Source organism: Drosophila subobscura, chromosome A (assembly GCF_008121235.1).
Source record: "Drosophila subobscura isolate 14011-0131.10 chromosome A, UCBerk_Dsub_1.0, whole genome shotgun sequence".
NCBI lineage: Eukaryota > Metazoa > Arthropoda > Insecta > Diptera > Drosophilidae > Drosophila > Drosophila subobscura.
The window spans coordinates 13217943-13242311 of NC_048530.1; the positions used below are offsets into that span (position 1 = coordinate 13217943).

The 24369-nt window shown below is 47.0% G+C and overlaps 1 protein-coding gene across 2 annotated transcripts in view; it reads right to left on the bottom strand.

Moving 5' to 3' along the window:
- The window catches only part of LOC117899163 (netrin-A), a 44499-nt gene extending 33842 nt beyond the window's left edge, over positions 1 to 10657 (bottom strand). For both annotated transcript variants that reach the window (XM_034809025.1, XM_034809033.1), the window contains exon 1: positions 9085 to 10657. In XM_034809025.1, the coding sequence (XP_034664916.1) occupies positions 9085 to 10276 (1192 nt within the window). In that variant the 5' untranslated portion in view covers positions 10277 to 10657. The remainder of the gene's footprint in view (positions 1 to 9084) is intronic.
- Positions 10658 to 24369: the final 13712 nt, after the last annotated feature.

Sequence of the window (24369 nt, forward strand, 5' to 3'; positions counted from 1 at the left end):
AAGGACACAAATATCATTTTTAAAGTGGGACAAAGAGCATAATCTCGTGGTTAACACTAGATTTAGGGACATATCTTTTGATCCACGTAGACTTTTGACCCATACATAATGATTAACATGCAAAATTGGGACCGTATGTCGAAATGAAAGTGGAAATGAAATGAAAGACATATTTGATGATGTCTCACACAAATTAAATAGTTTTCCGTTGGGTAAATGATCAGATCTAAGTAGAAATTAAAGCTATAATATGCCTGCCTTAATTGAATCTTAATCCAAGTGAAAGTAGCAAGTACTTACTTATGTTAAGCTCATACTCGCAGTTGATTAAAGACCGAATCCGATGTGGCAGACGTATCCCACACATCCCATATCCCATATCCCACATGCAAATGAAATGAAACCCCCAAATGGGTTCGCCCCCTTCCCAGAGTCCCAGAGTCAGGGACATGGCTTTTGCTTGTCGCCCTTCCAGTTACTGTCAACCATATAGCCGACAATTTGTTAAGTGCAGATCCCCGACTTCATCAGGGGCTCAAGACCCCCCTCGCTGCCTGTCCACCGCTTTGGTTGTGTTGGTTGTGTTGGTTGTGTGTGTGTGTTCGTTTCTGGTCATTTTATGGCGCCCACAATTGCAACTTCTGCTCGGCAGCTTCTGTTGCGCGCAGATGATGTTGCTGCAACGGGTAAGGTGGCAAGGTGGCAAGGTGCAGCGGTGGCAGTAGCAGTAGCGGCAATAATAAAAAGCGAGAGATGAAGCCGCCGTGGCCATGGCAGTTGTGGCCTGTTGTTGCAGTTGCATTTGCAGTTTTAGTTGTTGCCGTCACTTGGCGAATCTCGAATCGCATGTCCAAGTGTTTTGAAGCGTGCACAGGGAAGGAGGGAGAGCGGAGGGGAGGTCAGGGAAGAAGCTGCTGCTGCTGCTGCTGCGGCATAAGTCAACATGTCTACAGCAACACCATGCTGCTGTTGTTGTTGTTGCTGGTGCTGCATGCATAAATCTGTTGCATGTTGTAAATGTTAAGCGCGGCAGCAACGTTTGGCGGCGTCGACGTATTTCATCTGAGCTGCATCTTTGGCGCATTTGCGCTTCAATGCGATTTATTTGCCCGTTGTTTGTAATGCCATTTATTGCCTCTCGATGTGGATGTGGATGTGGATGCGGCAGTGGCAGTGGCATGTTGCCTGCTTGTACGAGTAGTTGTGGCTATTCCTGTGTGGATGTGGATGTGGATATGGATGTTGCTGTTAAATGCTTATTTACATTACGTTTAGCGGCACTTGGCTGTGGCGGCTCGGCGGCTCCCCCGAAAAAAAAACCAACCACCAAGCAACTTATGCGCCCAGCAGCACCTCTTGGGGGCAGCCTCTTTAGCGGCAGAGTGGCGGTGGCACACGAGATGAGGCACGGCACAATCCTACCACAGCACACATTTTGATTTATGTCGGCAATGCTGCTGCTGCTGCTGCTGCTTTTGCTTTTGCTAGTTTTTTCTTTGTCCGATATGCCATACATATCATTAGCCATACGGCAGGACAGACGAGGGTTGGCCGTAAACTTTCTTGCGACTTGAAAGTCTTATCCTCATGCTAAACTATCTGCAGAACTATCTGTGTAATGTGCAGCCACTGATCTGGGTACAGTTCCAATCTTAATCCTTACGTTTACATCAATGTTTCTCCTGCCCATCGAGAACTCGTGTAGCGACCCATGCAGCACCCTTCCTTATGCTGCAACTGCAGCAGCAACCTACACATAGGTCTGTCTATTGTTGCAGAAAGTATGTACATACTCGTATGGCTATGGGTAACGTGTGTTGATGCTGTTGTTGCGCATGAGCAGCAGCTGGCTGCCCCAAGTAACAGTTGCCATTCCCCCATTTCCCATATTGACAGCTCCAAAGGGAATACTACTTATTCGAACATTCAAATTCAAAGGAATTCACTGTCGTGGGGCAAAGGCGCAAGTGCAGCAGGCAGGCAGGCATATGCCACAAGGGGGAGTGGCACATGTGCTGGCTATATTCATATACAAATGTATTTGCAACAGAAACTGATTTAATAGATTCCACGAACATACACAGGCACAGAGAAACAGCCTGCCCCGTTCCCCGTTTCCCGTGCCACTCCCTCCCTTCTCAAGGCATTCCTCTTGTGATTTTGTTGTTGTTGCTTTATTTTGGTTTGACATTTTCCAAGGGGCATGGATGGCATTCACAGCTTATTAAAAATGTATTTCCCAGTGCCATGAAGTATGCAACAATCTCTTATGCCGTTTCTTTTGGCACTTGGAACGGGGCTTGGCACGGAAGAGGGGAGAGGGTTAGCCAGAAAGGATTGGGGAAACCAGTACCAGAGGATTGCAAGCACAGCCAGAGAGGGTTGGGGCAAGGATTGGACGCAGCCTAGGGTGGATGGAGGAGCAACCAAGCCCCTGATCCAATTAACTGCTTACACAAAACTCAAATGGCCAGACAAATACGAGACGGAGATGGAGATGGAGACGGAGATGACGATGGTCCACTCTGGCTGGACACAGGCATTCATGGACATATGTATGTACAAATGTATGTGTGGGCACATCTTCCTGTGGCACAAACCCCATTCTATCCCCTAGTAATAACAGTAAAAATCAACGCACAGCATTCGTCCTGACGTCGTCCTGAACGCTGGCCCTTGGCTATTCTCCAGCAGACACACACACACACACACACACACACACACTCCAGAGAACAGAATTGAAGTGAAGTGAAAGAGAAAGAGAAAGGACAGCGGCAAGGCTCATCTCATCTCTCGGGTTTTTTGCCCAGCTTTTTACCTTTTGATGCTGTGGCATAGATGCCGTTTCCCCACCACACACCCCGAGGGAAGAACATCAACTTTTTTGTGGACTTGGACACATTTTGAAAAAGGGAAAACACAGCACGCGGCAGAAGAACAATGTGAATCGTTTCTGACTCTTGTGAGGCATCTTTTTGTGGATATTTTGTTTTACTGACAAGTTGGAAATTTAAATATGTATCTTCATATATTTAAGGTAAGAAACTTAACTAAGAAACCGCCTGAATAATTTTTGGCAGATGCTGTACAAAGATTTACAAACTATTATTTGTAGTTTGCCCTTTCTTGACACGAAAACTTTTGGTTTTACGTGAGATTTACGGGTTATACGGAATTGTAGTATAATATCTTAGAATACTATAGTCGATCTATTGATATTTGATTTCCGTATCGTACATCAAAGATCTTCAGATTAAGCTTAATAGAAAAGAGCTACACATAATAAGCAGGATCCACCTGGAGGCTGTACATTTTTTTGGACTTCTGTAGATTCTTTGAAATGTCTGTCTGAAGTTTTGAGAACTGTGCTACTCCCTTAAAAGCAATTCTATAGTCTATGGAAAGATATAGCCAATTTCAATAGACAACAAAATAAATAACAAACTTCTAATTATGTACAGTGAAAAATTATGGAAAGTCTGTAGAGCCTTGCGCCTGTAAAGGTGTAAAAGAGCATTTACCATTCGTTTTGTGGCTGTCAACTGCTGCACCGTGCTGATCTGCCTCAAAGCTGCTGACTTAACATTTCCGTTTTGTTTTGTTTTGCAGCTCCCTCACTCCTTCCCCCTCTCTCTCCCGCTCTGTGTGTCCTATGTGTGTCCTGGGCTGCTGTTGCCTTTTGCTTTTGACGTGCGTCTGCCTGATGAGCCAGTCGTTCGGTCCTTGGCTTTTGGGGTTGCATGTGTAACGTTATGTGCATAAAAAATAATCATAATCACTTGAAAGCCAGGCCAAAAACCCCGAACCAGAACCCAGAACCCTGAGCCCAGAGCCCAAAACCCAATCACAAAACCGAACCGAAACAGAAAGCCAAAATCCGCAGCGCAACAGCAAAGTAAAGGATTCTCCTTTTTGGCTGGAAGCGTTTTGAGCACTTTGGCTCTTTGGCAAAATAAATAAAACATAAATTTCTGGTGCACAAAAATCATGGATCGGGCAAGTGATTTTAGCTTTTCCCATTTTTGGTTTGTGCCACGTTCTCCGGGGCTTATTAAAAAATACAAGCTGCGAGTAGGAGTATTGCTAATTGAATTTAATGAACGGGGGGGACTCCACTAGCGTGGCAAGTGATGAAATGGCGAGTGTTTAAAATTCATAAATGCTGAAAGGCAAATGTTAGGGCAGGTGAGGTGGTCGTTCGGGTGTCGCACGTGAAAGAGGGGATGTCAGTGGATGTCCGTGGATGGAGATTGGTATGTGCATGTGCTGTCCAGTAAATCAGAGAGCGTATGGCAATGACAGCCTCGTCACAGACAGCCGGCCCATCATAACGAATGGTCTCGGCATCCCCTAGCCCAACCCTAACCCCAGATGCAATCCCCACCGAAATCCCTGGCACCTGAGGGGGTTTCTATTTTTCCCGTTGTCTCTTTTCGCTTTTCTCTTTTTTTCCCTCTCCCTCTGCTGTGTTTTTTTTTCAAGTGCGCATTTGACAAGCCCAGTAAACAACAATTAAAATGACAACGGAGGAGATGGAAAGGCGAAAGGATATCTGCAGGGTCTCGTGCTTTCTTCTCCTGTCTCTTCTGTCGAAAAAAACGGAGTGTTGCCTCGAATGTAACTGATGAAAACTGACATCAGGCACGCGGCACGGTGCAGGGTCTGCTGTCCTAAATTATAGCCACAGGACATTCACACACAAAAGCAGCGAAATCACTGCCACACAATGCCATTCTCATCCGGCACTCTGCAGAGGCAAATAACTTGAGGACATGCCAATGCAATTTCGAATCAATGTCCCAGGTTCCAGGACCAACTGGGACCCGGAAGACAAACTGAGGGAAACAAACTAAAACGGAAAGCTGAACTGAACTGATGGAAAAACGCATCCACGGGGCATGTTCTCGTCATAGATGGACACTATTCTGGTGGGGTGGGGGTTTTCTACAAAAACTGAGATTAGTTTGCGATTGCAGAAAGGCATTTGAAGAATCAAAAACATCATTCATTTGCAGAAAAAATGTCTTAAGTCTCAAGACCCCCTGCTGAAAGCCAACACTGAGTGGTGTTTGTTGGGTTAACCTTGTGATATACTCAGTGATTCTTCCAACCCGATGACACATAATCATCATCATTATCATCATCCCCAGATACAGCGACATTAGGAGCCCCTTTCTGCCATTCCATTCGATTTCGTTTGGACAAATTGTTTGGCTAATTTGCTCGGCATTTGCCTAAGCCCCCGGCACATTTATCATGATGCTTAAGCAGCATTTTTTCGACCCGTCCATCAGATGCGTCGTCGTCGTCTGCGTCGTTGCCGCAGCAGTAGCAGTGGCAGAGAAACTATTTTTGGCAGCACACACAGGCAATGCGGCGTATGAGTAATGTCTTGATTCGCCAAACGTTTTAACGGATTTAAAATGTATTTATTGCGTCCCGCTCGACGCTCGACGCTTGACGTTAAATTTAGCCACCTCTCCTCGAATCAGTTGTTTGTTTGTTTTCGTTTCCATTCATTTCAGATCTTTTATTGCCAGTATATATTGTACTGCTTGCAGCACCTATGTAGCACATATTTCGATCTGATTCCAGATCTTTGGCATTCGTGAAGGATGGATGGATTTATTTTGGGGGTGGATGCATACCTGCATGGCGGTCAGAGGTGGCCCTGGTTGATGTTTTCTTATAAATCTAATGGAATTTATGTTTGCATATTTGGGAATTGATGCGCTTCGGCTTGGGCAAGAATAATAGAGCTGTGCATGCTCATTGTTTATACAAATTTATTAGGGGCATTTCTTCATCGTTTTCGGGCAGATGTCTATGTATGTATTTCCTATAGAAATCAACCAAATATATTTAGTTTTTATAAAACCATTATGGGGGTTTTTCAATATTTTTCAGTTGTTTGCATAAACAGCTCAACTGATGGATAGATTTAATAGTGAAAGACTTCTGCAATGTGTCATTCCTAATTATCTGGATTTCAAGCCTCTCTTTGTAATTGCTTCTCCTTTTTCTTTAGGAAAACCCTACGTATACATATGTTTAATGTTTGAGAGCCCCTTTATGGGTTTTCCTGCAAGTTAATTGCCTAGTAGAACACCCCATAAATCTGTGAAAATCTCCACAGCTAACTTATACTCTCCAGCTTTGGGAAAACTCACATGTGCCCTGTTATTAGGAGATCATTTTGCCCATTCACCTTGATCCCTGTATGGTGTGGAATACTCGTATAGCCCTAATTTTCGTATGCAAATGTTGGCCTCTCATTAGTGCCCGAAAATGCGACATTTTTGGGATTCAGTAGTGATTCGACCTCGAATGGCATTCGATTTCATTCGATTTTCATTTTCATTTCCATTTCATTTGATTCCATTGCAATCTGCAATTTCGGTTCGAGTTTTCCCCTGCTCTTGCTGCATATGCTCGTTTTTCCCAATATTTTCCTGTGGTTTTGTCATTCGCGCCGCTGCCTCATCGGAAATATTTTCCAGCCTGGACATTTTCCTGTTTCCCTGTTTCCCTTTCCCCGCCAACCCCGTTCATTGTTGTGTTCTCGATTTCGTTCTCGGTTGTAATTGCCCGCCCGTTGTCCCTGTCCCTGTCGTTTTTGTTGCTGTTGTTGAGGTCACATTGAACGTCAAAGCGGCAATGGCAACGTTAATTTCGTTTGCCCATAAACATGCAACATATGTGTGGCAGGGACATAGCGAGGGCCAGGGCCATTGGCGAGAGAAGGCGTGAGGGGAGGGTTGTGTGCGCGCGGACAGGGGTCGATCCAGGAATGCATTTTGCAACCCTAATAAAGCGCGGCGAGGCGTTTGGTCCAGGCGCACACGTGCCCGTGCCTGCCCCTGGTGGCAGCCCACTCTTTTCCCTTCTTTTCCCTTCCCGTCTGTGCCACTCGTGCCTCTCCTGCGTGTCTGTGTCTGTGCCCGTGCGTCCATGTGTTCGTCCTTCTGGTGTGACTGTGATTTATGCACTAAACAATACTAAAGGATCTCTGCCGCCGCCACCGCCTGCCTGCATGTCCGCCTCCCCCTGCCGCTGTATCTACGGCACACAAAAAATGCAATGTTATGGCCCATGATGACCACGAAGGACACTTTCATCAAGTGCCTTGGAAACACATACACCAAAACATTGACTGATGTCTGATCCACAGATGAATAATAGATGCTCCGCCAAGCAGAGCTACATTTTGGAGTCCCTTTACAGCGATGAACATACTCGTTCGTATCTGCCATTTCTTATCATCTGTGCACACAGAGAGCCCCCATAATTGGAATGCTTCTATTGATAAATATAATAGGTACAGGATTTCAGATGCTCTGGAAGTTTTGGATGGCTTTCCATTTGGGTTAAAGATCACAAGAGGTGTAACATTATATCTTAAGAAATATGAAGTCCAATATTTATAGACAATTTTTAGCAGAGTAAGAGAAAGACAGGCATGGGCTATCGGTGGACTTCTACCGATTCGAATGTAAGCTAAAATATGCTGGCATTGGCAAAATATTTGCTATTAGATATTTGACAAACAAATGTTTTCGTTTACCTTTCGTCAAATTCCCTGCTTCAAGGGTATAGAAACAGGCGAATCTTCTACGAGTACTTATCCCTCCTTCTCATGTATGTATGTATGTATTTGTATGTTTTTCTCTCCTGCCGCTGGAGAACCCTCACATTTATTATGGCATGTTCTATTGACAAATACATATTTATATGTTTTTTGTAGAAACCTTCCCTGATCCCTGCACTCGTTTCGCATTTCGTTCCGATTCTGGAATTATTTTCGTGGCTGTTGAAAATGCTTATCAAATTAATTTCGCTTAAATTCGCGCTTATTGTTCGGCCTCAGCGGGTTTTTAGAGGGTTAATTGCGAGGGTTTATCCTCTCTGGATACCCTCCCCCCTCCCACTACACCATACTCCCTGGGCAGGGTTGCCATTGTTTTGTGATTGAATGTTTGTTTGCTTTTTTTAGCCCCCCGTCCCGTTCCGTCCCATCCCGTACGAAAGACTTTACCTTCGGTTTCGATTTCAGTTTTCATCTCCAACTCGAAAGGTCAGGCGGGAGTACCCGCGCGAGAGCGCCGAGGGTTGGCTCAAGAGTTGCAAATTGATTGTGAAACGGTTGCGTTTACCTACTCCTGCCACTGCCACTGCCCCCCTGCCACATGGCACATGGCACATGCCTTCGCTGATGCTCTACACGTGTCCATCGAGTTGTTCAATTATGGCTAAGCCCAAATCCGCAGCACAAACAGTTTCTGCCTTTCGTTAAGGAAACGACCAAAAAAAGAGCAAAGCCAGAAAGTCCTCATCAGGCCTTTGGGCCTGATGCAACCCTCGCCCGGGAGTCGGGAGTCCTGTGTGCCCCGTGTGTCCTGGCGAGTGGCGGCCCATTTAAGATGAAAACTAAACACACGCGCAAGTCGCCCTGAAAATTGAATCCAGATTGAGTTGTCGCTTGCCCCTGGTCCTCCCACTTCCACTCTTTTGGAATTTCTTTATTTTAACTTTGTGCCTGGCGATATGTTTGCACAACGGATTGGGATTGGTACTGAGATTGGGCCATCGATGGTCCTTGGGGGCGGTTATTCTCACTCCCGAAATTACCATTTTCTTTGGGGAATCCCTAGCCAGAAAAACTGTCTTCAAATTCAGGTAAAGTCATCCACAATGTTTCAGGTAATGGAAAGACTGTAAGCATAATTGCTAGGCCCATGCTAATCCTGACAGATGTGCAGGGAGTACTTTGATTATTTTACATACGAAAAATATACCTTTTATTCTTGTCTTTTTTTAGATAAATATTGCAATAATTTCCTATTGAATTCTTTGGGTTTTCGGAGCATATTTCTTTTGCAAGTTGAAGATCCGATAGAGAAAAGGAGTTCCGTGGAGCTGATTTAGTTTTTATAATTATTGCAAAGCAATATTTGAGGGTATGGTCGGATCTTTCTTTTATCATGAGAACATTAAACTATGAAACTATTCACATGTGAGAATACTTCTCAAGCATGTGAAGCTTAAATCATATTCATATGCATAATATTTTGGGGGTTGACTTACTTTTGCATTCGTTGGGATCGCGTGCCGTGGCCCTGCCCCAGGGGCGGTCGTAGTAGAAGGGTTTGCAGTGCTCACAGTCCCTGCCTGCGGTATTGTGGCTGCACTCGCAGCTCAGTTGCCCGGCGTCATCCGGCGAGCATTTGGAGGCATGACCGTTGCACTTGCAACGCCCGCCCACGGAGAAGTCGGAGACGGCATAGTGGAGGCCCGTGGCTGCGGCTGTGGCTGATCCCGACACGGCAACGGTGGCGGGCGAGGAGTCAATGTTGTTGCCCGCTGGACTGTTGAGTTGCACGCTGTACTTGGCGCTGCGCAGATCCGGCGGGGGGGAGTCGATGGAGATGAGGGCCTGGGGATCGGGCTGCTGCAGGCGGTGGAACACGATGCGTATGTCGGTGGCCGTCACCCAGTCCTGCAGCACCGTCGACGAGTCGAGGTCGCGGGCAGAGGGGCGACCCTCCAGCGTGCTGAAGGCGATCCGCGAGGCGAGGCCCTCGTTGCGGCCCTGCCCCTGCCCCAGGCGATGGGGATCGCTGCAGCGCACCTCCTGCTCATTGTGCTTGCTCACGGCCATGCGGCTGGGGCGCCCGAAGAAGCGCCGGCACTGAGAGCTGTAATACTGGAACGGCTTCCAGCTGCGGCCATAGTCGGAGCTCTTGTAAATCACCAGGGAGTCAGGGCGTGGCGCACGCGGGCAGAACTGCAGGCTCACGTAGGTCAGCTCGTACCGCTTGCCCAGCGACAGGGTCAAGGTCACATTGTCGCCGCCACCAGAGCCAGAGCCACTGCCGCCTCCTCCGGGCAGCACAGGAGCCGATCGCCAGCAGGTCACATTATTGGAGTTGTTCAGATCGGTGAGGGCGCGCGGCGGGAAGCTGCGTTGCGAGTTGGCGGCATCGCACGTGTGGCACTGCATCTCCCTGGTGTCCGAGCCGTGCTCGCAGTAGCGCTGCGGCTGCTCGGCCCCGCAGGTGCTGCTGGCTGACACGGGGGCATCGTAGGCGGCGTTCACAAAATCGGGGATGCAGATGCGCGGCTGGCGCGACGTGTCGTAGCAGGGATCCTCCACCAACGGCAGCTCCCGCATGGGGAACATCTTCAAGTAAACGTCATTGGGTATGGCCTCCACAGCCATCCACCCGGCCCACACCGTGGCCAGGAGTAGCACCTGCCAGCAGCTCCAGTGACACATTTTTGCGGGGCAGCGAATGTTCTTTTCTTTTGCCAATATGGGATACGGGATGCGTTATACGCAAACGAGTTTTTCTTTGCACTGCTTGCTTCGATGGTTGTTTCACTTTTGACAAAAAAATTTTATCACCAAACAAAATATATTCTAGTACTCGTACAGGAGGAGAGTAGTGTCCGGTACACGGATGGATATTGGCTACGGCTTAAGATTCGCTTCCGGATATTCAGAGCCTATTCAGAGCCGTATGCGCAGGCGTTTTTTCACTGTGGGCACTCACTCGCGCCTTCGGGGGCGTTTTAAATCGCGTGCGACTCTTCGGCGTCGTCGTTGTCGTCGGGCAGAGCTTCGGTCGTTTTGAACGTCGTCGTCGTCGCTGGCGTCTTCGTTTAGTGCCGACAGCACGAAATGCTGCCGCAGCATCATCTCATCTCAACATGCTGCTAGCATGCTGCCAAACCAGCAATTCACCAAAGTCAACTCGCTCTCTCGCTCGCACTCGCCGTGCAGGCAGCGGTTTTTGCGTGCTGCGCACTGTGTTGGATACATTTGTTGCTGGGCCCGGCCAACATGTTGGCGAGCAATTGATGCTGCTGAGAATCAAGTTGCTGCTAGCAGCATGTGGCTGGCAGTATGTTGCTTTGGCAATGAGTTTTATGGCCTTTTCGATTTTGTTGCATTCACAGACGGTGGCAGCATTTTGAGCCCAAGCAAAGTGCTATATGCAGACAGGCACGATTAAATCGCGGTTGCCACCGTTCCTTAGAGTGCCTCAAAGTTTCTAGGCTAAATGGGTAAAACCGACTGCGGAAACAAATAATTTTTAGCTGTATTGACTATAATTTGTATAAACAGATATGATGATAATTCAAACGGATTTGGGTGCAGACGAGCACTCAATATTTATGTAGGATCAGTGGCTTTCAATATTTAATTTTCTATGCCCATCCAGTGCGGTATATCTATTCCTTGATATTTCACTGCCAAAATGCACACACATACACATTCATGTACATATGTATGTATGTACATACATTTATCCAAAGGCAACCCATATATTGCAGATAATCTTAGGAAATGCAAACCATAATCAACATTTTCCACACCTCTTCCAAGCCACTTATTTTATCTCTTTTTTCTTTCTTCAATTTCGCTTTCGTCTTGAGCTTCTCTCTCTCTCTTTGATCTCTTCTATTGCTTTGGCTTTGGCTTTGGCTGTGACTGCGGCTGAGCTCTGCTTTGCGCTGCTTGTTTGCTCTTCCGATGGCTATCGATAATGAATGCGACGGACGAGTCTCGGCGCTCGGTTTTGTTTTCGGTTTCGATCTGGTCTGGTCTGGTCTGGAGGCCCATGCCCAGGCCCAGCCCAGAGCCCTGTCTTTGGCCAAGTTATTAAGTTGTCGTTAATGAAAATCATCAATTTCCGAAGAGGGGCGCGTAATTACTGCCCAGTCGAATGGCGCTGGCGTTCCCACTTGACGATGGCTTCATTAAAGTCTGTCATCCCCCTCTCCACTTGGTCTGTTCCACATGCGGCGCCTACTACAATATTTGCTGCATTCTGTTGCCTGCACCTTGCTGATAAGACCGTTTCACTTTCCGTTCTCTCTGCCACACAGGCAGACACTCTCTTGATGCCCGCCCCATGCCCCTCGTATCATAATTGGCTTCCACGCGCTTTTGTTTGTTTTTGTTTTTGTTTTTGTTTTGAAGGCGCATATAATTAGCTCTGCTGATGGTGGGGGTGATGGTGGGGCCAGCATGTGGGGGCATGTGTGTGGGTGTGGGGGCGTGGCAGTGGCAGTGTCCGTGGCCGAAACCGAATCAAAATCGGCGTTAATTATTATTCGTTATGCAGGGCTTAGGCGGGAGGGTTTCCACTTCAATCAGTAGATGGAATTGCCATCGGTAGGGAAAAGCTTTCGCTTGACGAGGAGGAAGGGGGAAACAATACGAGAAAAGAAAGGTAAATCAATATCTTTATGAAGGCTCAAATGGCTTGAATGCATTGTGAAATTCATTGAAAACTTCAACATCTGAATTGCTATCTCAAACAGGTATAGTTTCCTTGAGTCATTTTCCATTGTAAAATACATTTCCTTCAATGCTAAAAACATCTTACTCCCATTAGTGTTTTTTTCGTTGCTGCTTTCCACTCAGATTTAACCTTTACTTTTCTCTGTCTTAATTAATGTTGCTTAATTTATTTACCTTATCACTTTACCGATCTGCCAGCTGTTGTTTGTCTCTAATCTATATATCCATACACACACACTCCCACACACACACACACACACACACACACACACACACACACACACACACACACGCATTGCTTCTATCGAGCCAATCAACTTTAATTGTAGCCAGAGATTAGATGTCTGCTCACCTTTGAGCCACTCCATTTCCATGGGAAGAATACTGGTGGGTAGGATACATCCTCCCTCCCACACACCTTTGTACATATCTCACCCATCCTCACCACACTCTCAAGGAAAGACAGCTGGCCGGCTCATTTCCGCTTCCTTTGTTGGGAGGCGGATGCCACTTCCTGGGGGCAGGACTCGAAGCCTGCCCTGCCTTGCCGCCGCCTCCGCTTCCACGGCTTATCGAGGGAAGAAGGAGCACAGAGGGCTGGCTTCATGGCCCTGGGCCCTGGGCCGGATCAGAACTTTTGCTTTATTACCTTGGCAGTAGGCGTGGCAGCTGCAACAGCCGCAAAGCCCCCGACCACAACATGGATGGTGAGTGTATTTGTGAGGACTGAGGAGTATCTGTGAGCAAGAATCCATCCTGCTAGTATCTGCATCTGCATCTGTATCTGTGTGTGTGTGCGGTGTGGTGTTTGTGTTTGCTTGTGTGCCAGACAGTGCCAAACTTTGGCTTAATATTGGCAAGTGCGTAATGAAAATTGCATTGTCGTTTTCAGTGAGTGGTTCCGGGGACATCGGGGGATCGGGTTTTTGTGCGGGGGTATTGAGAGAGAGAGGCGGAGGCGGAGGCGGAGGAGGAGTGGATCCCTCACATGGTCTGAGGCCTGCTTTTGGGCCCAGCCTTTTGTCATGTGCCCTCCCTTCATCTCTCTCTATCTCTGTGTCGAAGTCCAAACGGGCTTTTCTGTTGGTTTGTTTGTTTGTTTGCCCGCCCGGCGGCAAGATTTTTAGATTATGACGGCTCTGCAATCCCCTCCCCACAGCCTTTGGATGTCACGTGCCCCCTCCCAACACCAAGTATACTTCAATTGGAGTCTCTACACTGCAAGAAGTGTGTCCATTCAAGCAACTTCGTTGCATTAATTATTATTGAGAGCTAACCCGTAATTGTGGATTTTTTCAATGAATTTAGGGACTGTTTTCATATTTGGTCAAGAGATGTTTTGGAAGTAAATATAACAGCTGCTTACTTTACTCTTTACTCTTTTTTGTACTAATATATTTTCTGTTTTGTCTCCAAGATTTTAGAGTTACAATTTTAGTTGTATCTTTCATGAGATGTAGAGCTCGTTCTCTGTAGATATATGTAAGTGCTCCCAAGGTAAAGCCAGGAGAAGTCAAGTGAAGTAAAGTAAAGATCGGTAAAATGTTCCAGTAGTAGTGGCCAGTAAATAAACCATCCAGAGTTCGCATCGACCATCATAAAATGTTGGATTCAACTGTTTTGCAACACCCAACATTCGATCAGTGTTTGCAGTATTTGTTGGCATGTATTTGTTTTTGGTAGCAGTTGGGCGGGGAGACTAGACTCTCTTTCACTTTATTGGCGACATCAGTGAATGTGAACGCCCATCGAGGATTTGTAGATTCACACGCCTGCCAGTGCAACCCACCATTCAGGTGGTGGTGTGCCACACTCCTCCTTCCTCCATTCTGTGGTCACTTTTTTGGCCAATATTTATCTTAACGGTTTTGTTTGTCTTTTACAAAGCGTTCGTCTGTGGCTCTGCGGCTCTTTCTGGCTCTTTGCTGTTGCTGTTTTTGTAGCTGTATCTTGATTTTATTGCCAGAGCTGCAAACATGCAACAGAAACAGAAACAGAAACAGAAAGAGCCACAGAGCAGAGCAATACTCGTAATAAAAAGGAGCATCGGGCATCGCCACACGCCACCATCGGCTCCCAGACCACGACCTGGAAATCCGTAGTGGGAGCGGACTTGGGATTGGGATTGGGATTGGGAGTGGAGGGTTGCGGGTGGCGGGTGGCGGTGGTGCAACTAAAACGCACAGATAGATGACTAGATTCCTATCAGCGTCAATAAATAAAGTTTTTAAATGGAACAAGAAAATAAATATGTGTCTCCCTGTGTCTCCCTGTTGTCACAGAGCACCGAAGCGGAGGCGACTGTGAGGACTAATAGCGGGAGGCTGGAAACGCAGCAGCTACAGGAGAGCCTAACAGTGGGCCAAAAAAGGCGGTAAAGTGGTTCTTTGACAACTTTTGCTTACACATGAAATGGATTTCAAGTTGGGAAACGTCGATGATGGAATTACAGAGCTGGCTAGACTTTTGGCGGATGCAAAGGTCACTTTTGGAAGGGATTATAAGCGCCAAAATATCATTCTCATGTGCCACCACATTGAAGCACTATCCATCAAGCATCAGGCTGAACAGGCTATCATTTTTGTAGTCAACATTCCTGTTTTAATGCTTAGATATAGCAACTAAGTTAGATATAAATATGAAATGATGTAGCCCAAGTTTAGTTGTTCTTTCCACTGTGTCCCAAAGTAACTTTGCCTGCCCCGGCGGCATTCCCATCAGCTGCTGCTCCACTGCTCTGCTGCTGCTGCTGTCGTTGCGCTTTTCCCGGGGTTTTGCTCATATTGAAAAAGTTTTTTTCGAGTTTCTATTGGCATTGCCTGTGTCTTTTCAACTCCACCGGGTCTCCCGCTCCCATTTGTTCATCCCAGTCTCATTTTCTTAGTGTCTCCTAGTCTGTTCCCGTCTGTCTCTCTCTCTCTCACTCTCTCTCTATCGCTCTCTTTGGGTCTCTCTGTCTGCGTGTGTCTGGCCTGTCTGTTGGCTGTCTGTTTGTTTGCGCGCTTTGTCTCATGTCTTGTGCAATATGCGTCGTGTCTTGGGCACGGCTGCAGCTCCACCACGCCACCCATTGCTTCATCGACTGATGCTGCAGCTCCTCCTCCTGCTGATTGCACTCGGGGCACCCACTCCCACTCCCAGTCCTAGTCGCCCTGCAGTCCTATTCCTGCACTTGATGGCGCAGCAGCTCTTGGCGCTCGCCTACATACGGCCAGAACATGCACCTACTTACATTGATTTTATAATTAGCTTTGGCCCACGCTCAGTGGGTCGCCGCCCGTGGATGGGTGGACTGCCACAGGAAGCGCTACAGCTGCCCCCCCAGCGGTTGGTGGCAGGAAGCAGGAAGGATGCTTCGGTGGCTGGCAAAAGAATTCAATGTCGAAGTCAACTCGTGGGCCATTAAAACCAGCCAATTACCTTCAAGACTCATTAAGTGCTACAAGCGATGGCCTGCCCCCTCCCTTCCCATCCAGCGGGTTGTTCCATACTGTTCCGTGGCGGTTTCCTTCCACGGGTGCACGGGTGGGGTGGGGTGGCGCTGCCTCCCGAAAGGGCTACCGGACCGTGCCGTTGGCTGACCGTTACAATCGAATTAGGCGCCGCTCGCAACGCTAAATGCAATTAAAACTACAAGATGTTGATTACATTAGAAGTGCAGGACAAACAGGAGCAGCAGGAGCATGAACTAGGATGCTGGGAAGGATTGAAGCGTGTTCTCTCCCGGCAGCCATGGGAGTCGGGAGAATTTCAAGCATTTCCCCCCACCCAAGCCACACCAAGCGTTGTTGCCACCGCTGTTGTTGTCATGCCCGGGAAAGTTGCGGCCAACTTGGGCGAGACTCCTCTCGCTCTCCCCACTCTGAATTTGTCCTGGCTACTGGTTCATAATTTATCCTTTTTTTTGCTGCTGCTGCTGCTACTGTTGCTCCAGCCCTGGACCTTTTTTCTGTCACGTTCATGCCCCAAAAATTGTTGCGGTTGACCAAAATTATTTTGCATTCATAAAAAAACCAAGGGAACATGAAAGCTCCAGAAGCCGAAGCATAAGATGCTCTTAGATAAACATAAATCTAAGAGAATAATCGAATATTTACGCAGACAAATTGCGTAGAATGAAATTGGAAGCTATTTTGTTTGTGGTATCTCTGGAAACAATAGAGTTTGTCCCCCAAAGTAGTAAATTATTTGACTTGTGGCAGCTGCACTTTTGGCAGAGTGACAGATTTTACATAATAAATGAATAAAGAAGTAGATAAATCATAGAATAACGGCAGGTAGAGTTTTAAAGATATAACATCTCTAAAAGATGACACAGAATATTTGTATAAAAATTCCATTTAAGTTCCACGAAATACTCTTCCCTTGCAGCGTCTCAGACATCGGCTGAGATTCGTTGTACCCTCTTAAAGAGTGCCATACAAAAAATGCAGGGAAAAAGGTACATCGAAAGTAAACAAAAAACTTTGTCAATGTCGAGGGAGACCCAACGGTGCTGAAGGGTAAGAGGGGGTGGACATGGTGGCCAGAACTAATGTGTCAGCCATCACTCATCATACACATATGAAGGAGTCGAGTCGCTATGTGTGCGTGCGTGTGTGTGTGTGTGTGTGTGTGTCTGTCAGGAACAAAGCCTCAACGCTAATTTGTGCATGATAAATTATTGATGTTAAAGCCAGAACCAGATACAGAGTCAGAGTCAGAGTCAGAGAAGCCCCGAAACAACAGCCAGAAACAACAAGGCCCAACCGCAGCGACCGCATAATCCGGCTAAGCACAAATTACAATCCGAACTTGGCCAGCAGCAGAGCAGAGTTGGGAAAGTCGGGAAAAGTCCGCAGGAGAGTTGTGGCGGGGGCTGGGAGTGTGGGTTCAGGGCCAGCTCGAAATAACTTGTCAACAGGCTAATCCCCTGAACCGCTCAGCCAACACGAATCATTCATTCATACAAATCATTTTTACTTTTATTCAATCTGAGCAAGTTCTGGATTTCATATTTCTCATCTCTCCAACATCTCTCATCTCTCCTCCCCTCCCCCCTTCTCTTTCTGTGTGTGTGTAAGCCCACAGGAATGCAGTGGTGGGGGGGCGAAAGCAGAACTTGGCGCTTGGTAATGGAATCAAAGGGAATCAATGGGGAATCACAGTGAATTGGAGTCGTTGCTTGGATAAACAGATTATACCAGCCCAGTGGAGGAACGACAGGGCCACAAGGTGAGGGAGCAGTCAGAATGAAAACTGAGGAAGTTTAATCTTTAAATAGGAAGGAAAATGGTTAAAAATGATGACACGATGTAAGCAATAAAGGCAATTAGTCAACATTGCAGGGACTTTGCATATATGTACATATGTACGTCTTAGGGTTGATATTATATCGGGGAGTTGAAAATATATTTACTGGAATTTAAGCAGGGAAAAGGAGTCAACACCAGAGAAGTTATTCCCTCACCATTTGAGTTAGTTTTCTCACAGCCGCAAAGTGTTTTTCAATTCGCTGCCTTGTCTTAAGCTGCTACGGTCCCAAAAACCCAAACCACCGCCAAGTGGCATCCTTTCATCACATCATTGGTTAATGCTTACTCCTCCTACACTTCTGGCAACGGATTTGGCTGGCGGCTAAGGGCCCACCATCAGCTAATTGATTTAAGATGCTCTCCCCACGTGCCCCTCCAACTCCCACACCCCCTTCGCTGGAGTGGCATCCTGCTGAAAATCCATTTACCTGCTGCTGTTCGCAGCCGGAGAAGGAGTAAGAGAAAGAGAGACAGTCCTTGAGCATAATCAGCTGCTGCTGCTTCAGATGCTGATGCTGCTCTTGATGCTCCTGATGCTCCTTCTGCTGATGCACTTAAAGTCATTTCCCTGCATCGACTGCTCCATCTCACCATCACTCTCTCTCTCTGTCGCTTTATCCTGCCCCACTCCTTACCGTCTGTTGGCCATTTCAATGGCTTTGGCAAACACTTGCCGCCAGCTGCTGCCGCTACTCCTGCCACTGCCACTGCTGCTGCTGCTGCTGCTGCTGCATTCATTTGAATGGACATTGGACATGGGTGCGGAGAGCGGTGGGTTTTGGCCAAGTCGGGAGCTCATCAAATGACGACTCCCGGACACCCGACTCGACTCCCGGCAGCCGATGGCCACTTTGCGTCTGCTTTTGTTGGCTTTTGGCTATCTCTTGCGACTGCCACTGTCTGTCTCTCTCTCTCTCTCTCTCTCTCTCTGTATCTCTCTGTGCTTTCTGCTTAGGTGTCCGGCATTGTTTCAATTAGTGATTCCGGTGCTGGGGAGGCGCAGGGTAGGTGGATCCATCCTGCACTCCTGACTGCCACCCTGGTGGCCACTCATTAGCAGCGCTTGCAGTTTGCGGTCTGCGGCCAATGTCTGACCTTATCCACTTACCCCTCGTTCTGCTGGTCTCCTGTTCAACTCCTGTTCCACTCTGCACCACTCATGCAATCATCTCCTACCCGGCCGCACGCTTCATCACCTTTTTTCCTGCCTCTTTTTTGGCAGGAACGATTCAGAGAGGTGTTGCTGGCGCTGGCTGTGAATCACAGGTACAGTGCGGTGCAGGACATTAGGCGTGCTCTGTGCTGGTGCACTCGAATCAGTGTGTTAGAGTAGCAGTCCGACCTGGTGACCAGGTGTTCAAATAGTTCGTCCTACTGTGATTATTCTGGCCTTAAAAAACATCCGACTGCAATGCAATTTTACAATCGTGTAGAACTCAATAAATCTGCAACTGTGTAAAAGTTATAAGCAAAAGTTATAAGTGAGTTGTGGCTAATCGCCTCTCTGGGTTATAAGTTAGTTATCCAATTGTTTCTGGCATCTTTTACAAATTTATGACATATTTCCAATAGATCGGGTAATGGCAGGGACCCTTCCAGCCCTTACAAATAACAATTACTTTCAACATTTTCAGCATTTGCTGCATTCTTCCGACACTTTTAATGTCTTCCGCTTAGTTCTGCTTTATGATTTCGTAACGCATTGTGTTTTATTTATTTTATTTATGATTTTTGTTACATTTCTGGTTTAAACCTTGCCTTTTGCCACTTTGCTCCCTTTCCGTTGCCATCTCCGCCACCATCCATCGTTGATTGTTTAATTATTTGCCATTTTCCGTAGCACAGGGGGCGGAAGGGTGTGGACTCCGGACTCGGAACTCCGCCATTGAAATGGTTGTCCCGCAGGAGAGGAGTGCCCCGCCCCGGACTCAATGGGTCTGCACCGACTCTGCCATTTCTTGTCTGGGTCGCATGCTTTGTGCATTTATAATCATTTTTCATAAATGTCTGACCATTGGCCATAGACGACGACGGGCAGGACGGGAGGGGACAGGATTTTCCATGGCAGAAGGCAGAAGCATTCACATTTACTGTGACAGCTCTCAAAGGATTAGACGTGTTTCACATTTTAAATTGTTCATTGCGACTGGTCCAGGTCCAGGGCCAGGTACCTCTACATCATGATGATGATGATGATGACTCCACACTGATGAAGGGGTGGCAGAAGAGGAGACTCCCCCCCCCCACACCACTTATGTGGAGGCTGATGATGGTGACGTTCAGCAGCTGGCTTTTGTCTAGAAAACTGTCCAGGCGCCGATTGCTCAACTCGTTAGGGACACACGAGAGTAACAACAACAGCAGCAGCAACACATATGGATCGCCCCTCTCCCCGTACGTGTGTGTGCCTTTGGTGTCTCTTCATTCAATTGCCATTTGTTGCTCTCCCTTTGCCGTTGTGGCCATTCATTTCTTTATGTGTATTTATATACCCTTTAAACGTGAAGCCCAAAGGGTATAGGTTCAGTTAGACCCGCAGAAGAGGCCTTTGGAGACTCAAAAAACCAAATATTTACCTTCTTCCGATCAGCAGATTGTATGCCGGTTTCTATTGCAGCAAAAAAGCTTTTGGTTTTCACAATTTACGGCAGCATTTCCTACAGCAAATGTCCATCTGTTCAACATAAGTCACCTTCAATGTGCTCTTAAATCTTTAAAGGGTAACTCTGCCTCCGAAATCATCATTTATGCCCATTTCCCACTTGTGTTTTCTTTTTTTGCTGTTGTACTTTTTGACTTTTGCGCTGCGGCAAAACTGATTTAAGCCGCTTACCAACGCTTCATGCCTCTCAAAAATGGGGTCTGCCCATAAGCTGGAACGCTCTCCAATGCCAATTCTGCGTGTTGCTTTGGTGGGTAGCTCTGGTACCTCTTCCATGATGCCCTGGCCCTCTGGCTCTCTGGTTTGGGTAATTGACGTTGATGGAGATTATGCAGACCTTATGTAGACGTCGACGCTCTCTGGCGCTGTGGCGCTGTGGCGCTCTGTTTGCATTGGCGTCATGGATAGCACCAGGATAGCAAAAACAATATGATAACTGGAATAACTTTAAGGCCCCCACTGCAGCCCACCCTTAATTACGGAGCTTGAAGTGCATTCGCTCCATAGTAGAGCCGATTAAGAAGGGTTTTCGGGCATAGTTGGCTGAATAATGTTGGGTTGGGCACAAAATAATTTATGTTTAAATTCTGAATATGTATTCCAATGGAAGTGCTTCGCTTATTAATGAAACATCAGGTGAAGGCTTATCGATGAGTGGTTTCGGCTTTCAATACGAACAAAAAGTATGATAGTTTCTGATGGATAATTGCATCAGTTTTGAATGTGAATAATCCGCTTTAACGAATGGCAATCAGTGGCAAGCGTTTTCACAATTTTCCGAGTGTTTTATATGAAAGAGAACTACGAAAGGATCTCGCACTGGATATGGATGGATATACATATTTGGTATGCAAATTGAAGGGTTTAAAGCTGGGATTTGTATAGTTTTTTATGTTGTACAGCAATTATCTTTGGAAACATAATGTAGATTGAAAGATTTATCCAAGTTCTCGATGCTCCATGTCCCTTCTCCTTCCCAGTGCAAGCCTCCCCACTCTTATGTGCTTCGAGTCTATTAAAGTGTTCCCTTATTGTTGCCTTGATTTGATTCGCATTTTGAGTGATTTATTCGCTGTGTTGTGGCTCCTTGGTTCCGGTTTGAAATTTCCAATCACTTGCCAATACCCTCCATCGAGGGTATTTTCCGCCGCCAACGAAAGGAAAATATTTTATCGTTTCACAATTAAAAGTCATTCGCAATGGGCCGTGAACGCCACGCCGCCACTCCGCCAGCTCCAGCTGCTGCTGTGGCATTCGCGAGGGGCGCGTCTAATGAAGCGGCAACGACGCTGTTTTGGCCGCATCATCATCATCAAATGGGGCGTCATTAAGTAATAAGTCTCCGCGCTTTTTGGACAGACAGGCCACGCTGCAAGCCAAAGCCGATAAGCAGAAATGGAGGAGAAAGCTGCGAGGAATAAAAAGTTGAGCCAAAAGCTATTAAAAGCCCAAAAGGCGACTCTCGCTGAACGCCCCCGCTGAGGGCCATGGGCACTGGCACGCCTTCTGGCCAGCAGCGACAGAAAGACACAGAGAGGTGGAGGGAGCAAAACCGCTTAACGACTTCATTAAGTGATGGCCAAGACAGAGCAGAGACACTGGTGGCTAAAAGGGGCAGAAGGGGAGAGAGAGAGAGAGAGAGAGAGTGGGTGAGTGGGTGGGTGGGAGTTTAAGTTTTAAGAGAGAAACTGGAACTGCAGTTGCCAGCGCAAGTAACTGAATGCCGTAGTGCCGGGGCCCAGTCAATCACTCAATCAGTCAGTCAGGCAGTCGGTCCGAGGCAGACGCCATCTCAAGACGTGGCACTTCCGTTTCCGCTTCAGCAGCAGGAGCAGAGGGCCGGAAAGGGATGCGGACGGAAAAGAAAAATGAACATTGCGCCAAACGGCTTCTCTCCTCTCTCTCTCGCTCTCTGTTTCGGTGCTCTTTTTTTAAGTGTTTCGTTTCTCTGATTTCGCTTACGCTTCGTCTTTTGTGTCTTGCCACAATGGCTGCTGCTGCTGCTGCTGCTTCATGCCTCCTGCCACCGTCCCCTCCCCTGGTTATTTCTTTTTGTTTGCGATTTCCGAGCGGGGTGCGAAAAGTGGTTTCTATTTATTTATTTATATTCCCATTGTGCAAGTTGCAAGCAGCGTAAAATGTGGCACACACTCACACAGACAGACGGACAGAGAGAAAGGTGCCACACAGAGTTGCACAGGGCGGGCAGTGTTCGATAGTGCAACGTGGGGCGTGGCACGATGCCGGGCTTTTGGTGAAAAGCGATTTCGCCGCTTAGACCCCCGGAACTAGCCAAGAGATTAGCAAAGTTATGGCCAAAAAGGAAACAGGGAGAGAGAGAAAGAGAGAGTAAAAGAGGGGAGCGGGGAATGGGGGAAAGAAAGCCACGCTTTAAGGATTAAACAAGAAAACTTTTGTGGTGGTACATGGGATTTTCCAATGGATTCTGATGATTTTTGCTGTTTGGGCAGAACAAATTCAATTTCAATTTTCAATTTAAAACTTCGAGTGGGGTCGCCGGACTCCAACAACAAAGTATTTGGCGTGAAGCTGGGAATATCGTTGGAACTGTGAAAGTATTTACCTAAGGATGTGGATGTGCTTGCAGATTCCTGCAGTAAAGAGAATGCTGGAAACTTGGCCGATGAAATAAACCAGAGAAATATCTAAAATGATGCTCAAAACAGTCGCTACCCCAAGAAACACAATTTCCAAACAGTTTTCAATGTTTAAGAACTACTAAAAAAACAAAGGTGTAGCCTTATGGTAATACCAACTCTAGAGAACACTTTTTCCACAAAATGAAGCCAACATGCCTCACACAGGCAGCACTCCGCAAAGTCATACACTCCAAGGAAGATAGCCACAAATATCCCTCCGCCCCTGCCCATCCATCTATCTGTTTTATTCAAATGAAGTCTTGTGGAGTAATCGATCAATCGAGCAGAATGTGGCCTCATCATTCCCTATCAACGAATGACATCATAATTTCCTTTCTCAATTGGGCTTTTTCCACCACTCTCTTTCCCGATTACTGGCCTGCATTTCCCATTCAGAGCCACCCTTTGTCAGGCAAAATGCACTTAAAGGGGGGAGCAAAAGTTTCGGCTGGGAGGACTTTATGCATTTGTCAATTTGTTAAGCGCATAAGTTTCAGTTTCGTTCCTTTGGGTTGCTTGCTTGCTTTTTGTTCTTGCATTTTGATGCAAGCTCCCCCCTTTTCCCTCCCTGCAACTCTGCCTCACTTTGCCACATGAAGCACACACAGTGAGATGGAGACGGAGATGGCATGGGTAGATGATGGCGAAAGTTTATAATCTTTTACGGAGCTGAGAACTAATTGCAATGTAAATAAATTACAGGCGACACTTGCAGCACCAGCAGCAACAGCAGCAGCTCATCACCAGCAGTGCCTTCTCCTTCCTTCCTCTGTGCAACCCGCTTCCCCTCTCTCTCTTTTATTCTCTCTGTGTTCTACCCTTAGCGAGAGCTTAGCAATATTTCACTCAATATTCAAAAGCAGCCCAGAGAATGCATCTCTCTCTCGTTGTCTCTGTCTCTGTCTCTGGCCCCGTCCCGGCTCTGGCTCTTGCGTCTTGCCACTAGTCGAAAAACGCATTCAACTCGACTTAACTAACTATTAAGCACTACTTGAAGTTTTACACAGGATATATGCATGTACTCGCCCTCGTTTCTCCCTCCTCGCTCCTTGCTCCTCCCAACGCCCAACTCCTAGCTCTCAGCCCCTCCCAGGCATCTGACAGAGTGACTTTCCTCCTCTAACAGAGACGGTGAGACGGATTCCCTTCGCTATCCGGAGGGTATTTCAGCTATGAAAGGGAAATCGATTAGAGATAGAAACAGATCCTCAGAGAATTGCCTTCTCAGATACGAGTATCGATGGAAACGAATCTTAAGAGGCTACTCCTGATTCTCTTATTGCCCGATGCTTCTCTTTATATTTCTTTGTATTGATTCTCTGGCAAGGGTATCCCTGCAATCATATTCGAGTCTTGAGCATTTGGCATCCTTGTTCTTGGTTGTCGTTTGGTCGTTTGTCGGCATCGTTTGCAGCCTGTCCTTGCCGTTGTGTCATTACGACT